The following is a 15,469-nucleotide window of genomic DNA, read 5'->3' as shown; positions in this document are numbered from 1 at the left end:
TTGCTTCCCGATAAGCCCACACCCTCCTCCTTTCCTGAATGTGAGGCTACGCCACATGGGGTATGTAATGGAGGAGGCAAAGGGAGCAGAGTGTATGTCATTCACCTAGGTGAATGACATGTAAGAGGGGAGCTGAGCAAATTCTTAAAAAAATAAATAAATTATTAAAGGGGGGAAAAAATCCTATTCTTGGAGAGGACCGAAGGGGGGGTAGAGAGAAGGGATAAAGCTTTGGTGGGTGAAGATCCAATTAAAAGTTTAAAAAATACAAAAAATTTTGCCTTTATAACCACTTTAATTAATGCCACCAGTGTGAGCAGAAGCTGCTTTACCCTTATTTCTCCATTTTGCTGGATTGAGGAAGAGTCGTACCACTTGAAGGAAAATCCACAAACCATCTATAACCATTCAATTTATTTCTCTCTCTGTTCAGTTAGCAGAAGATCTGGCAGTTGTAGCTGATCTTTGTATGATTTTTTTTTTTTCCTTATAGACAAAAATCCTTCTTGATTGTCAATGGCACATCACTTCTTGCTGTAAAGAGCCTGAGTTGTTCCTTCTGGAAGTTTTTACTTCAAATTAAGTAATTCAAATCTTAAAATGTTACCCCACAACAGTAAAATCAGTGTGTATACACAGTAAAGCATGCATACTTGTTATACTCACAGTGGAACCTAAGGGGTTAATCCTCTGCATTGTGTAAAAAAAAGAGGCTGTTTGGTCCTGCCTTTTCTGAGTCTCTCCTTCTTTTACTGTCCCCAAACCATCTACTGATAGCACATAGCTCTAGGAGACACTCTGCACATGCTCAGTGTGTTGTGTATTGCTAGTTTTTGTTTTTTTGTTTTTTGGGGAGGGTGCATGCGATCAGCACTGTCCAGAAAGAGGGGGTCAGGGGTCATGCAGCCTCAAAGGACAGTCAGAGGAGAATGCAAATTCCTCCTACTCCTTTAACCAGACACTGATAGAAGTCACAAGACTGCTTTATACAATACTGCTGATGAAAAATTTATTTAGCAGTTTATATTTACTAAAATAATTGCATCCATATTCTATACTGTGGGAGACCAGTTATAGTGAATTCAGGGTTCTGGGTTTAGGAACACTTTAAGCCTAACCTATCAGTAACTTCACAAGTCTGCATGCCTTATTTTCTTACATGCCATTTTGACATCCAAAGTAATTGAGCTCCAGTCACTTTACTGTCCTTTGGCTTAGAGGAGCAGTCTGGGAGAATGAGGTCATCAGTCTGTTTGCAGGCCCCTTACTCAGAACATAATACTGTAGCCGTAAATATAAGTGGTTAACTCACTGGTGCCAGGAATAACATGATGTGTCAAATAGGGTACCAGTTTTAACCTAGTAGATGCTGACAATGAATGATGCCCAACCAAAGATTTAATCGACCTTTTGGAGAGGGAAGTTGATAAAAAGGATAGCTTCTAATCCACTCTCTGGTTATCTCTCGTCTCGACTACTGCAACTCCCTTATCATTGGCTTACCTTTAAACAGGTTATCCCCGCTTCAGTGCATCATGAACACTGGCAGCCAGGCTCACCCACCTTGCAAACCGCTCTGTGTCTGCTACCCCTCTTTGCCAATCCCTCCATTGGATGCCACTCAACCAACGAATTAAGTTACTAACCATAACCTACAAAGTTATCCATAACTTGGCGCCCAGCTACATCGCTAATCTGGTCTCAAAATACCAACCAACTCGTTCTCTTCGTTCCTCCCAGGACTTCCTGCTCTCTAGCTCCCTTGTAACCATTTCCCATGCTTGCCTCCAGGACTTCTCCCGAGCTTCTTCCATCCTCTGGAATGCTCTACCCCAACCTGTCTGACTATCTCCTACTTTGTCTTTTTTCAGACGATCCCTGAAAACACCTCTCTTTAGAGAAACCTATCTGGCATCAACCTAACATATGTACTTTTATTTTCTCCATCAGCCCATCCCCCACAGTTATTACCTCTTGTATCACTTGACCCTCCCTCTTATATTGTAAGCTCTAATGAGCAGGGCCCTCTGATTCCTACTGTATTAAAGTGTATTATATTTGTACTGTCTACCGTCAAGTTGTAAAGCGCTGCGCAAACTGTCAGCGCTATATAAATCCTATATAATAATAATGAAAAAATTATCAGAAATACTGTGACCTCTTTGACAATGTTACACTTGCACAATAGTTACTATGTATGTTTGTATTAACCACTTGACGACCATGCTATAGCCGAATGACAGCCCCAACGCGGCCGGCCAGTTGAGGGAGGGCGCCATGTGATGTCATTTCATGATCATGTCCATCACGGCATGCTCTGTGATCTCTATGAAAGATAAAGGTAAAGAGCCAATCAGCGGCGCTTTAACACATGATTAGCTGTGTTCAGTCACAGATAATAAAGATGTAAACACAAGCCAAACATCAGCACTCCTTTCCTCATGCTGACAGCTTGAGGAGAGCCGATAACCGGCTTGTGAGAAAGGGACATCTACACTGATAATCAGGGCACTGATTATTAGTATCCTGATTATCAGTGCAGCCCCAACATTGCCCAACAGAGCTGCCAATCAGTGCAGCCTCATCAGCGCATGAGAAAAGTTACCTGTTTGCAAAAATTTATGACAAGCTGAAAGCTGGCCTGGGCAGGAACTGGGTAAAAGTGCCCAGTAGGCAAGCGGTTAAAGTGCATCTGTAGTGTCGGGATTATTTGGGGTGATTAATTAAATAATAGGTAAAAAAAATGGATTTAAAAAGCCATGTATATTTCATATTATGAATATAAGATTCTGAATGGTGCAGCGTCCATCTTGTTTTTAAGGTGAAGGAGAGTTCATATGTTCATTTTCAAAATGTCTCTTACAGGCTTACAATAGGGTTTTATAATTTCAACAGAGGTCTTTGTATTTATGTAATCGTAAATAAGATTTACGTAGACACCTTTTCAGATAATGGTAGTGCCAGTCTGTCTGTAATTATTTAACAATGGACAATACCCCAGTATACTCTAGCAGACATTTAAAGATGAACTATATATAAGTTTTTAAAGATACATTATTATGTAAGAGAAGATATTAGCCATAATTATGTCATTATATTATGTAAGGCATATACATATATATTTAGGAATGTTATATTATATTTTGGGTTTATATTCTTACAGTAGTAATCTTACTTAGACTTAAGACTAGAGTGAATACTAATTTCTTCATTTTAAGGTATGTGGTAGGAGTGTTTATATAAGAATTGCTTTAGACTAGGCTAAGTGTTAAGAGGTATCATAAATTCTACCAGTCCTAGACTAAATGTCTGACAGCCTATGGCATGGTCAAATAAGTAATGGACTTTCACTGGCCAAGAGGTCAAAGATCATCAGATAAGAATATCTTATAATTAGTCTAAATACACTGAATTTAATAAACGGTACGATACTGCCTAGGCCTGCACGATATTGAAAAAAAAATATATTGCGATATTTTTTTTTCAACGATATATATTGCGATATTGAAGGACCCGTCAATCCAGACTAAAAAGTCAACAATTACCTTACCATTGATATTAATAATTTCACAAATAAGCAAGCTTCATTTACAAGTGACAAAAAGGTCACTTAATATTTTATTCCAAAATTAGAACATTTCTTGTAAACTCAAAACAGAACACATTTTTAAATAAAACAGCAGCTTTACACCAACCCCCCTGATTGGTATACATTACAACAATATAACAACATATTTTTTATAAAACAACTTATAAGCACCGGAGCGGAGAAAAAAAACTGAACAGCCGTGTGAAAGAGGCCTAAACAAAATGAAATAAAACTTCTAAACTGAGGTTTTTTTTAGCATGATCATGAATAATCATGCATAGCTAGCTGCTTATGTATGCTTTGCTTACTCAAGGTTTTTAGCCAAGAACACAAGTCTATTAACCTTTGCAGGCTTGAGACAGGTTCGTTGGCAAGTGATGATGTTGCCACTAGTACTGAAAAGTCTCTCTGACGGCGAGCTTGTCGCAGGAATACACAGGTATTTGCGGGCAAGTCTGGCGAGACGAGGAAAGCTTATTTTGTGTACTTTCCACCATGCAAGTGGATCCTCTTCTTTGTCTATTGGAGGTGTTAGCAGGTAGGTGTTTAACTCTGCTTCCAAAGCATCCTTTAGGGTCAGAGAGGAATCACCCTTTGCTGCAGTTTCACTCTGTTTAAAGAAGCTTGCCAATGACTTCTTTGCTTTCTTTGCCTGGGGTTCACTGGTAACGTTGGGCATCACGTCAGTGCTGCAGCTTGCTTTCTGCTGGCATTCCATCATCTGTGATGCCACTCTGGCCTTAACTTGGGTCTTCTTGTCCGCACTGATAAAGTCCATCTTGAACCGGGGGTCCAAAAAAGATGCCATATCTAGCAGCTTCTGAGTATCCTCATCTTCGTATTTCTCGTTGAGGTAGTCCAGCATCATCTTCTTTATGTTCTTGGTCAGGTCTGTGTCTTCCTCTCGCATTTCCAGCAGTGAAGTGTTGAAGAGCTGAAGAACTGGCTTTACAAAGGAGACACTTACATATTCATCCCCTGAAAGTGCATCAGTGAAATCCAGCATTGGGCCCAGTGACTTGCTTACAGATTCCAGGACATCTATATCTTGCCAGGTTGGAATTAGATGCCGCAGCTTCTTGTCTGCAGACAGGACCTGAGTTAAAGCCGGCTGCTGCTCTAATATCCTGCTGATCATCATCTGTCTGGAACCCCATCTTGTTTGGCATTCTGAGATGAGGCAATGTGATGGAAGATTGAGTTCCTTCTGGACTTTTGCCAGGGCATCGCTGGCCTTCCAGCTGTGAGAGAAGTGGCTCACCAGCTTCTTGCAGACTCCTACAGCACGATCAATGCGACCATCCTTCTTCACTGCATTTTCTAAGCGGAGAAAACAAACAAAACATGTGAACTTTAATTATTGAAGGCATGCAACATGCAACAAATTCATTTTTCAAGTTTTGTCAGGTTCAGGACAGGTTATTAAAGTGGAGTTCCACCCTAAAAAAAAAATATTTTTCTATCCGCTTGCTTGTTTTTACCTGCAAAAGAATTGGATAATTAAATTTTTTTCTTCACTTACCTTGTTTTTAAAGAAAATACTGTATACTTACCTTACTTCCTCTTCCTCCCTCTGCGGGCACGTCCGCCGCCGTGACTTCCTGCTTCCTGGGAGCTGAACGTCATCCCTCCCAGGAGTCAATGCGCCTGCACCGGCCCTGACGTCAGTTCTGGTGCAGGAGCGTCATTCCCTGCTAAACAGCTTCTGGGCATGCCCAAAAGCTGTGCAGGGATGACGCAAGTGACATTGAGGCCGGTGCAGGTGCATTCTAGGACGAAAGAGGAAACAGAAGGGGACACTCCGGCTTCAGCTGCCCACAACAGAGATGGCAGCGCTGGACAAGAAATTTTCAAGGTAAGTATTTCTTCTAAAAGGTAAGTGCAACCTGGGACAGTAGAGGGTGGCTATCCATTGTGTAATGTACTAGCCCTGAGGCCCCTGACTGTTCCGGGGGGTATTTTTATCTACATTTTTTTTTAGCAGGAACTCCGCTTTAAGTAAAACAGCAAAAAAAGGTTTAGAATAGATCATGGTCATTACTCACCAACTGCAAGATGCAGTCTGTGGCAGAAACACTGTAGCCTGGTCCACTTGTTCAGATCAGCAGCTTTCAGCATGTTCGCTGCATTATCTGTTGTTATACAGACTTGACGTGTCTCATCTAAGCCCCAAGCGGACACCGCTTCTCTCAGGGCCTCTGCGATATTCTCGGCTGTATGACTTTCCGGGAAAAATGCCGTCTGCAAACAGCGACTTTTGAGCTCGAAGTCCTCTGTGATGAAATGGACCGTCAGACTCATGTAAGGCTCCGTTGTCCTGCTGGACCACAAGTCTGTTGTAGTTGCATAGTATTCCACGTGCGACAGTTCTGCTTCAACCTTAGATTTGCATTTTTCATACAGTTCTTCTATCGCAACTTGGGAAAAATATGTGCGGGATGGTACAACATACCGCCTGTCAAGCGTTTGGATCATTTTCTTAAATCCCTCTTTGGCGACGGTATTTAATGGCAACATATCTTTAGCGATATGAAATGTTATTGCCTCTGTTATTTCTTTGTGACGTTGAGAGCCTTTCTGGTAAGGTGTCTTAGTGGCAAAGGCATCACAAATACTTGTTTGTTTTGGAGCTTGACAACATCCAGATTTGACTTTAAATTCATCGTAAAGAGCTTTGTGGTGCCGTTTTAAGTGTTCAGACAAATTGGTGGTGTTTCCTTGTTTTGTGGCGACAACTTTATGACACTACATGCAAAGTACCTCTTTTTGGTCAACATCCTCCTTTTTGTACCCAAAATACTCCCAAATAATTGATTTTGACTTTCTTTTTGGTACGAAATCACTTTTTTGTGGCGGATCCTCTTTGTTGCGCATTATTAGTGATGAGTGTTGGCTGTAACTGAGCGGTGAGCGCCGTGAGCAGCGGCACAGCAAACCAATCACGCAGAACGTGCAGCCTTTCTGACCATACAGGGTTAATATTACTGTGTAGGGATTCAGTGCACACTGCAGCCTTGTACCATTACAGGGTTAATGTTACTGTAGGGTAGGGATTAGGAAGTAGTGCAGCCTTCTGATTGTACAAGGGAAGGGACACCTGGGACAGCCAGGGTTAATGTTACTGTAGGGATGGGATGAGTTTTGCAGCAGCCCTTCTTCTGATTGTGTATATATATATATATATATATATATATATATATATAGTACTGCACTGGGAGTCCGGGACAGCCAGGGTTAATGTTACTGACAGTGACACTGTAGGGATTCTAGGAAGGATGCTGGGCAGTGGGAATGGATGGAAATCATGAAGCACAACATGCCATGCAGGGCAGCAGCAGCACAGCCTTCTAAATTTTAATTGCAGATTGCAGATACAGGGCAGGGCAGTCCAGGGTTAATAATATTCTGTGACAGTCAGTGTGATGGATTGTGTTCAGTGTCTCTCTCGTCGTGACTCACAGTGGTAGTAGAGGACTAGGAGTCGGTAGAAGAACACACAGCCGCATACAGTGAGTGACTCACTCCACTTCCTGCAGCCCACACGTTCAGTCTCCGGCTCCGCCCCCAGCTAGTTCTCAATGGATGAATTTCTCAATGGAGCAGCGAACCAACCAATCACGCCGTGAGCAGCGGCACAGCGAACCAATCAGGCGTGCAGGCACACCTGATTGGTTAGCTGTGCAGCTGTTCAAGGCGCGCTGCTCACCGCTGAGGGACGGATGTGTCGGCTGTGAATAACTGTGAGTCCTCCCCCGCAATCACTGCGAGTCCTCCCCCCGCCGAGTCCCAACTTCCTGCCTATGCTAATATCGTGTCCTCGGCGATATGAATATCGCCCACGGACACAGAACGATAGTCGATATCATATCGACTATCGTTCAGCCCTAATACTGCCCTCTATAGACGAAATACCAAATGCAGTCTTGGGATTATTCAGATATTCCCATGTAGAAATATTATATTGTATTAAAAATATAATTGTTGAAATGGCATTACTTGTCAAGGTGAATGATGGAGATACAGATGGACATTTATGTATGTACTGGGAGGATGGACACAGTTTTATGTTGTACTTTTATAGTTAAAATTGAACATAGAGAAATCATCATTTAACTTTATCATCCAAGGTATAGGGTTAATTATTTAAAGAGGTGTGACTCTGATCTCACCAGTTAAGGTATAGAATATCCCGACCAATGGGGATAATTTTTCATCCCTCTGGGTTTTACTTATGGTAATTTTAATTGCCCTTTGTTCTTACCATATAAAAGAACAACCCAGATGAGAGATAGGACACCCATTACACTGCCCATCATACAATACACATACATCACACACACACTACTACATCCCTCGATATACTCATCCAGACATACTCCATCTTAATCCATCATTCATTTGAAACTTTGAGGGACGCCAAACGAAACTCCTCCCTCACTGGCATCCATCTTAAGACTCTGGTAACGACCATTTGAAGCTAGCGGCCATCTTAAGTGTGGTAAATATGCCTTGCTATGTTATTTGATTTTATTCAATATTGTTAATTCCTTCCTTATGTGTTTTATATTGCATATTTAAGGGTAATAAGATTACAATCCCAGCCGTATGAATCCATGGTAGATTTTTCTCTAAAAAGTTGATTTTTGTTTTTATAAATTTTTATTAATATCAGATTTAGTGCATTATTTGCAATTTTAAGTCTTCCGTTTTGCATGGCTTATTCTCACTGCATCTGCAGTGGAATGACTTTCGGCCGTGTGATTCGCAGACAATTGTGGTCTGTTTATATAGAACACTTACCTATGGTTCATGCTATACCTGGAGAAATGGTAATCTTGCTTTCGTTTTGCTTTCACTTTCACTTTGTTTCAGTTTCACTTTCATTATTGAGCTAAACATCACATTGCATTGATTGTTTTAAGTTTGTATTTATGTAGAGTTATCTTTTTGTGTCATTTTAAGTTTGATCATATATTGTGATTACATGTCTGGTGAATAAATATTTTATATATATTCCATACTGTAGACTGTACTCACTAAGATTGGTATATGCTTTTAAAAAGAAATTAATCAATTAAAAAGAATTCACGACATATTGATTTGTGGCAATAGGTGAAGACTCTCCTTTCTCATAGATCTTTGCTTATTAACCATAAATAGACACTGTTATATTCAGAGCAGTATAAATATTCTGACATAAGGAAGTACGAGCGCGAGATATTATTATTAAATATTCTTACATATAATGGAGGCACTGCTGAGATAATTATTGATTTCTTACATATGCCAATCATAAATATTGATCAGGTGACATAATCAATAACTTTGAAAAAAAAAATAATTTTTTTATCGATTGTGAATGTGATAGAAATGCCTTAAAAATGTCTACAGCAGGTAATGTTCACGCTGCCAACTCTGGCAAGGTGTCAGTCCCTAGTGGTAATGCCACAACCCCTGTAGATTTGGCACAGATCATAAATGTGTGTAAACACCTCTCTGAGTCTGAAATGGTGGAATATGTAAATTCTGGTTAGAGTCATATATCAAAATCCTCAGAAGTCGAGACAATAATGGGCATCTGACATGGGTAGAGGAAAACCTGTATGTATGAACTCACCAATAAGCTTATCTAACACCAAAAGACGTCAGGAAATGTGATCACATACTTTTTGAGTCATGGCAAATCTTACTGTATCTTTGTGAGGAACTGAACCAGAAGGCTCAGCAAAAAGGAATTTAGTAAAGTTTCAATCTCAACTCCAAATAATAGGAAGTAAGATAAGGAACCTCCTTGAGCAGGTGAAAGTAACCTCTATTGGGACGCATCAGTTAAGAGAATGTAGCGTGAAACTGCAAAATTAAGTAGAATTGTGGCAGAAGTCTTATAAAGTAAACTGTAATGAAAGCAACCATTTCAAAAGAGAAATGTAAATGATTAATGCAATAATTAGGAAGTTTTGAGCAAGGAAAAATGTTTTCTAGCAAAAGTTGCCGAGTAATCAGCAGTGGAAAATAAAAAAAATAAATAAAAAGATGTAACAGTTCAATTCATGACAGGAACTCATAAGTAAGTAAATAGGAGAGTTCAAAAAGGTCATGGTGTCCATGCAAAAGGGTAATGCTAATTAGTCCTGCATTATAAATAAATATGAAATAAGTATTCATAGACCCAGATATGACTCCCAGTCTGATGGTCATGACCCAGACAAGGGGGGGAGTCAGGCAGAGAGTCCATGTCCTACCCCAGCCATATCCCTAATATAGTAGGGCAGAAATTGGGCAGCCATGCATAAATAGGTATGAGTCATATCAGGTCATTGCAAAAAGACTAGCACCCCTAAAAAGACACCATGCACCTCCAGAATTTAAAAAGTTTTAAAAAGAATACTGTCCTGATTTTTGTTAAGAAAGGGTCCTTAGACATTATTGATTACCCTGAGGCCTATAAAAACAACTGTCTGTGTTGTGCCTGCAGGATGTCATTTAAAATTAAGCCCATACAAAAACCTCACTGCTGCTAGAGCTGTTATCTACAATTTAAAATATACACAGCACCAAAGCCACATTGTTTTTTTTTATTTTATTTGCTGTACTCAAAAGTGCCTAACACCCTTCAATGAAGGAGCCTGAGTACAACCACCCGGAATTTAAATCCCTGTGCTTTGAGGCATTGCCCAAGTACATAATAAAAGTTTGGCAAAGGAGCAAGATTTAAACTAAGGTAGTAACAGGTGACATGCCACCTAGGCCCCAAGGAGGACACCGGACATCCCATTAACAAGGGGGGGGGACACCCACAAATAAATAGGGATTTGCCCCATCTTAAGGTTCCCCAAAATCCTCGGGAAAATCGAGTGACATTAAGGCCCAGACCTTCACGCCAGAACCGAGTAACTGGTTCTGATGGGGATCTGTCCCATCTGTCTGATCCCGAGAGACATAGGCACCGCAGGAGGTGTAGCCAATAATCCAATTCTGAAAAGGTTTTCAGCTGAGTAGAAGCCAAGTTGAATCAGCTGATCACTTGGTTCACTCGGGGCACTGCAGCCCAGAATTAAAATAATTCCTCTTTAGGAACAAATCCTGTGGCCAGCCAAAGGCCATAAAATCCTTAAATGCCCAAATGGCAGGAATCAGTGGGATACACTGAATAGTGGCGTAGGAAACTGTAACGTTCATGCGTTTTTGTTAGTGGATGGATTTACAGCTGCAGAATTATTACACTCAGTAGCCTTGTAGAGATTCTGTTGAACAACATATCCAACTCTCAGGACTTCATCACCGTGCACAGCCTGTTATGCAATATACATATACTCAATCAGATGTTTAATGGAGGGATAGAATATATGAGAATGTATAGATGAGAGACAGGCAATTGTATGGTGAACACTAAGAGTAGTATTAGGAGAGTTGCAGGTGATGGTAAGCAGATAGGTTCTGATGTCAAGTATAGTGCAGATGGTGAGAGGACACAGATGGAGTATACTTAGACAGAGTAACCTAGTGCAAAGATAGTTGAAGGTAGTCCCAAGAGCTAACTGTCTATGCAGATGATAGTAGATAGATAGATACAGATAGTCCTGGTAATTGCAGTAGATGACAGTAAATAGATAGATACAGATAGTCCTGGTAATTGCAGTAGATGACAGTAGGAGATTGGTTAGTAAGAATCCCCTGTGGGGTACTTATCACTTAGATAGGTTAGTAGTAACAGTGTCCTTAGAGAGAGGTGATCCTGTAGCGAGATACGGATCAGCAGCGAGGTTCCGGCTTCAGTTCAGCAAAGGGAAATGTCAGCAGCTCCGACTTCACAGGAGAAGGTGCGGTGAACATGTGGTTTGAACGAGCAATGAGTGAGAGAAAGCCGGCGATTGAAATAGCCGCTCATAGCGGCGCTCGGCAATGATGTCATCCGGTCTTAAAGGTGTATGCGTCTCTTGGATAACAAGATGGGACGCAATTTAGTAAGAGAGAAATAGGGAACAAGGGTACCAGAGGTACCAGAACATTACAGTACCCCCCCCTTGAGGCCGGCTCCGGAAGGCCTCTAGAACTGTTTTTTCTGGATTTTTCGAGTGGAAATTGCGAATCAGTCTAGGGGCATGTATATCGGAGGTATCCAGCCAGGTGTCATCTTGGGGCCCATAGTTTTTCCATCGTACAAGATACTGGAGTCTTCTTCTATGGAAACGGGAATCCAAAATTTCTTTTATCTCAAATTCTTCTCCACCTTCCACTTGTACAGGAGGTGGAGGTGAGATAGTAGGCCTTATTCCTTGGTTAGGTACATGGGGCTTCAGTAGCGACACATGGAAGATGGGATGTATCTTGAGGTCCGTTGGTAATGTGAGTTGTACTGCAGCTTTTCCAATAAGCTTCTCTATTGGGAAAGGTCCCAGAAATAGAGGTCCAAGTTTTTTACTAGGGATTTTCAATCTCAGATTTTTTGTAGAAAGCCAAACAAGATCCCCAATGGCATATTGGGGAGAGGGTTTCCTACGGAGGTCGTAGTACTTCTTTTGTTGGCTATGAGCATGGGATATGGTATTGTTGAGTAATCCCAGAGAATCCTTTATCTGGGCAAGATAATCAGATGCCACTGGATTACTTGATGGCAAGATACGTGGAGGAAGGAGTGTGGGATGAAACCCATAATTTAGGTAAAATGGACTTTGTTTAGTAGTGCTATGAGTCGCGTTGTTATAGGCGAATTCCGCTAGCGGGAGGAGATCTGCCCAATCGTCCTGTAGATACGAAGTATAGCAACGCAGATACTGTTCAATGCACTGGTTAACTCTCTCTGTCTGTCCGTTGGTCTGAGGGTGGTAGGGAGAGGTAAGTTTACGCTCTATTCGTAGTATCTGACATAGAGCTAGCCAAAACTTTGAGATGAATTGTGAACCACGGTCAGACAGCAGTGTTTTTGGAATACCATGTAACTTAAAGACATGTTTCACAAGCAATTCCGCTGTTTGTTTGGATGAAGGTAGTTTTCGGATAGGAGTGAAATGTGCCATCTTGGTCAGATGGTCCACTGACACCAAGATGGTGTTGAATCCTTTGGAAGGTGGTAGTTCCACTATGAAGTCTAAGGATACCACTTCCCATGGAACCTGGGGTATCGGTAAACTACAAAGTAACCCCGATGGTTTCGTGTTGTCAATTTTAGACCTTGCACAGATATCACAAGATGAAACAAACTTTTTTACAGTTGTCTTCATGTCTGGCCACCAAAACTGCCTAGTGAGTAGATTGAAAGTTTTAGTCATACCCATATGTCCTGCCATAGGTACATCATGCGACAATTCCAAGATCTTGGTTCGCATAGTAGGGGGTATGTATAATTTATCGTTGTAGTAGAGGAAGCCTTCTGCGTCAGTAGTTAGTTGTGGTGGAGGTGAGTCCAGTCCTATGCTGTGCAAAATCTCTTCCTTCAGGGAGCGAATGACACCGATAATACGTTCAAGTGGTATTATAGGAACTGAGGGAACCTCGGTACAATCCTTCTCCGTTAGTCGTGAAAGTGCATCCGCTTTTTTATTTTTGTCTGCGGGCGTGTAAGTCACTAAAAAATTAAATCTCAGAAAGAATAACGACCACCGTCCCTGTCGGTGGGAAAGAGTTCTATTGGTCTGAAGGTATTAAAGGTTTTTGTGATCAGTATATATCAGGATTGGCAATTGAGTGCCCTCGAAATTGGGTATCAGCGGTACTCTGCTTATTGGGGTCTTCATATAAACTAGCGAGTTGTGCTAGAAATAAAGGGTAAGAATTAAGGAGTGGATCATCCTTTTCAAAGAGAGCGTCTGCCCAGGCCCGGGGTTCACCCGTTAAATAGGAGATGATGGTACCAACCTTAATTTGGTCAGTGGTGTAGGTTAGAGGTTTTAACAAAAAAAGCAAACGACATGCGTTTTTAAATTCACTAAATTTGCTCCGATCACCAGAAAACACTAGAGGAGGGTTTATCTTAGGCTCACGGGGCTGAGCAGCAGAAAGCTGTGTGAGACGGCCAACCTGCTGTCTCAAGGTCTGATTTTCGTTTTGTACCTCTGTGAGCGCAAGGATCAATGCATCTACTTGCTGTTTTAATTGTAGTACATGAGTGGGTAATTCTGCTGAATCCATATTTTTTTTTAAAGGCTCGTTCAATCTGTAACGTTCATGCGTTTTTGTTAGTGGATGGATTTACAGCTGCAGAATTATTACACTCAGTAGCCTTGTAGAGATTCTGTTGAACAACATATCCAACTCTCAGGACTTCATCACCGTGCACAGCCTGTTATGCAATATACATATACTCAATCAGATGTTTAATGGAGGGATAGAATATATGAGAATGTATAGATGAGAGACAGGCAATTGTATGGTGAACACTAAGAGTAGTATTAGGAGAGTTGCAGGTGATGGTAAGCAGATAGGTTCTGATGTCAAGTATAGTGCAGATGGTGAGAGGACACAGATGGAGTATACTTAGACAGAGTAACCTAGTGCAAAGATAGTTGAAGGTAGTCCCAAGAGCTAACTGTCTATGCAGATGATAGTAGATAGATAGATACAGATAGTCCTGGTAATTGCAGTAGATGACAGTAAATAGATAGATACAGATAGTCCTGGTAATTGCAGTAGATGACAGTAGGAGATTGGTTAGTAAGAATCCCCTGTGGGGTACTTATCACTTAGATAGGTTAGTAGTAACAGTGTCCTTAGAGAGAGGTGATCCCGTAGCGAGATACGGATCAGCAGCGAGGTTCCGGCTTCAGTTCAGCAAAGGGAAATGTCAGCAGCTCCGACTTCACAGGAGAAGGTGCGGTGAACATGTGGTTTGAACGAGCAATGAGTGAGAGAAAGCCGGCGATTGAAATAGCCGCTCATAGCGGCGCTCGGCAATGATGTCATCCGGTCTTAAAGGTGTATGCGTCTCTTGGATAACAAGATGGGACGCAATTTAGTAAGAGAGAAATAGGGAACAAGGGTACCAGAGGTACCAGAACATTACAGAAACAGAGGTTTTAACACCATTTTATTCCCAGGTCACAGCATTGAGGATCCTGAAATCCCTATCAGGGAATCTTGGTTGTTAGATACTAACTACCCTCCTATTTTTCAGTGGTCACTTCATCCCTCTGACTCAAACAGGTCGCTTAAAGCGGACACATTTTGAAAAATCGCCTATGACTGTGATACCAAGGAGGATCAAACCCTAATGACGTAATGCAGTCAAGCGGTTAAAGGTTGTATACGGTAACCAAGAAGGAATCCTCAATGCCAGGTAGTTTGTTGCCTACAATAAATTGCATTGATGCCCCATAAGGGGAGATAACTTTTTCCTCCCAAGTAGTAGGTACATTTTTCCAAAATATTGTATCATTGTACAATTGTTCAATGCATAGTATCCATGGCGATAAATACATCACCATGTTAATAAGCCCCAGAAGTCAGTCACCCCTAGGAGAGGTCGCATATATAGTCTCACCTTCCCTGGTGGTCATATAAAGGACTGATCACACGGTGGACTAAAGGAGAACTCTAAGAAAGCTTAGGGTACCAACATCGCATTGAAATGTCAATTGATAAGAATGTCTATTCATACTATATGTTTCATCCAATAGGAAGAGATTAACCTTCCATGCCAGGTCGTTGATTGGTACAGACGATGATGTTTGCCAAAAACACAGCGATCGCATGGGTCATCTCTCCTTAGAGCCCAGCTCAAGACGGAACCCCTTATTGAATCGGGTCCCTCTACAGGAATCATGCTGCGAGACGCCCCAGATTCTTGTTGACGGAGAGGAAGATTTGTTTCTACAGATCTTTGTGCATTTGATCCGAGGAAATCCATTGAGAGGAATCGCACTACCTCCTGTTTTCAGTTGAAGG

The 15,469-nt window shown here is 41.4% G+C and overlaps 1 protein-coding gene across 1 annotated transcript; it reads right to left on the bottom strand.

The window, feature by feature from the left end:
• Window positions 1-3,893: 3,893 nt before the first annotated feature.
• On the bottom strand, window positions 3,894-6,106 carry LOC309552532 (E3 SUMO-protein ligase ZBED1-like; the record flags this gene model as incomplete). Its single annotated transcript, XM_082253488.1, has 2 exons — window positions 3,894-4,909; window positions 5,635-6,106. 2 exons carry the CDS (start codon window positions 6,104-6,106, stop codon window positions 3,894-3,896), a joined length of 1,488 nt encoding a protein of 495 aa, XP_082109614.1.
• Window positions 6,107-15,469: the final 9,363 nt, after the last annotated feature.

This window comes from Pelophylax lessonae, assembly GCF_965119305.1.
Source record: "Pelophylax lessonae genome assembly, chromosome: 4".
NCBI classification, from domain to species: domain Eukaryota; kingdom Metazoa; phylum Chordata; class Amphibia; order Anura; family Ranidae; genus Pelophylax; species Pelophylax lessonae.
Note: the sequence above shows the minus strand (reverse complement) of the source record. Positions and strands in the feature narration are given on the sequence as shown.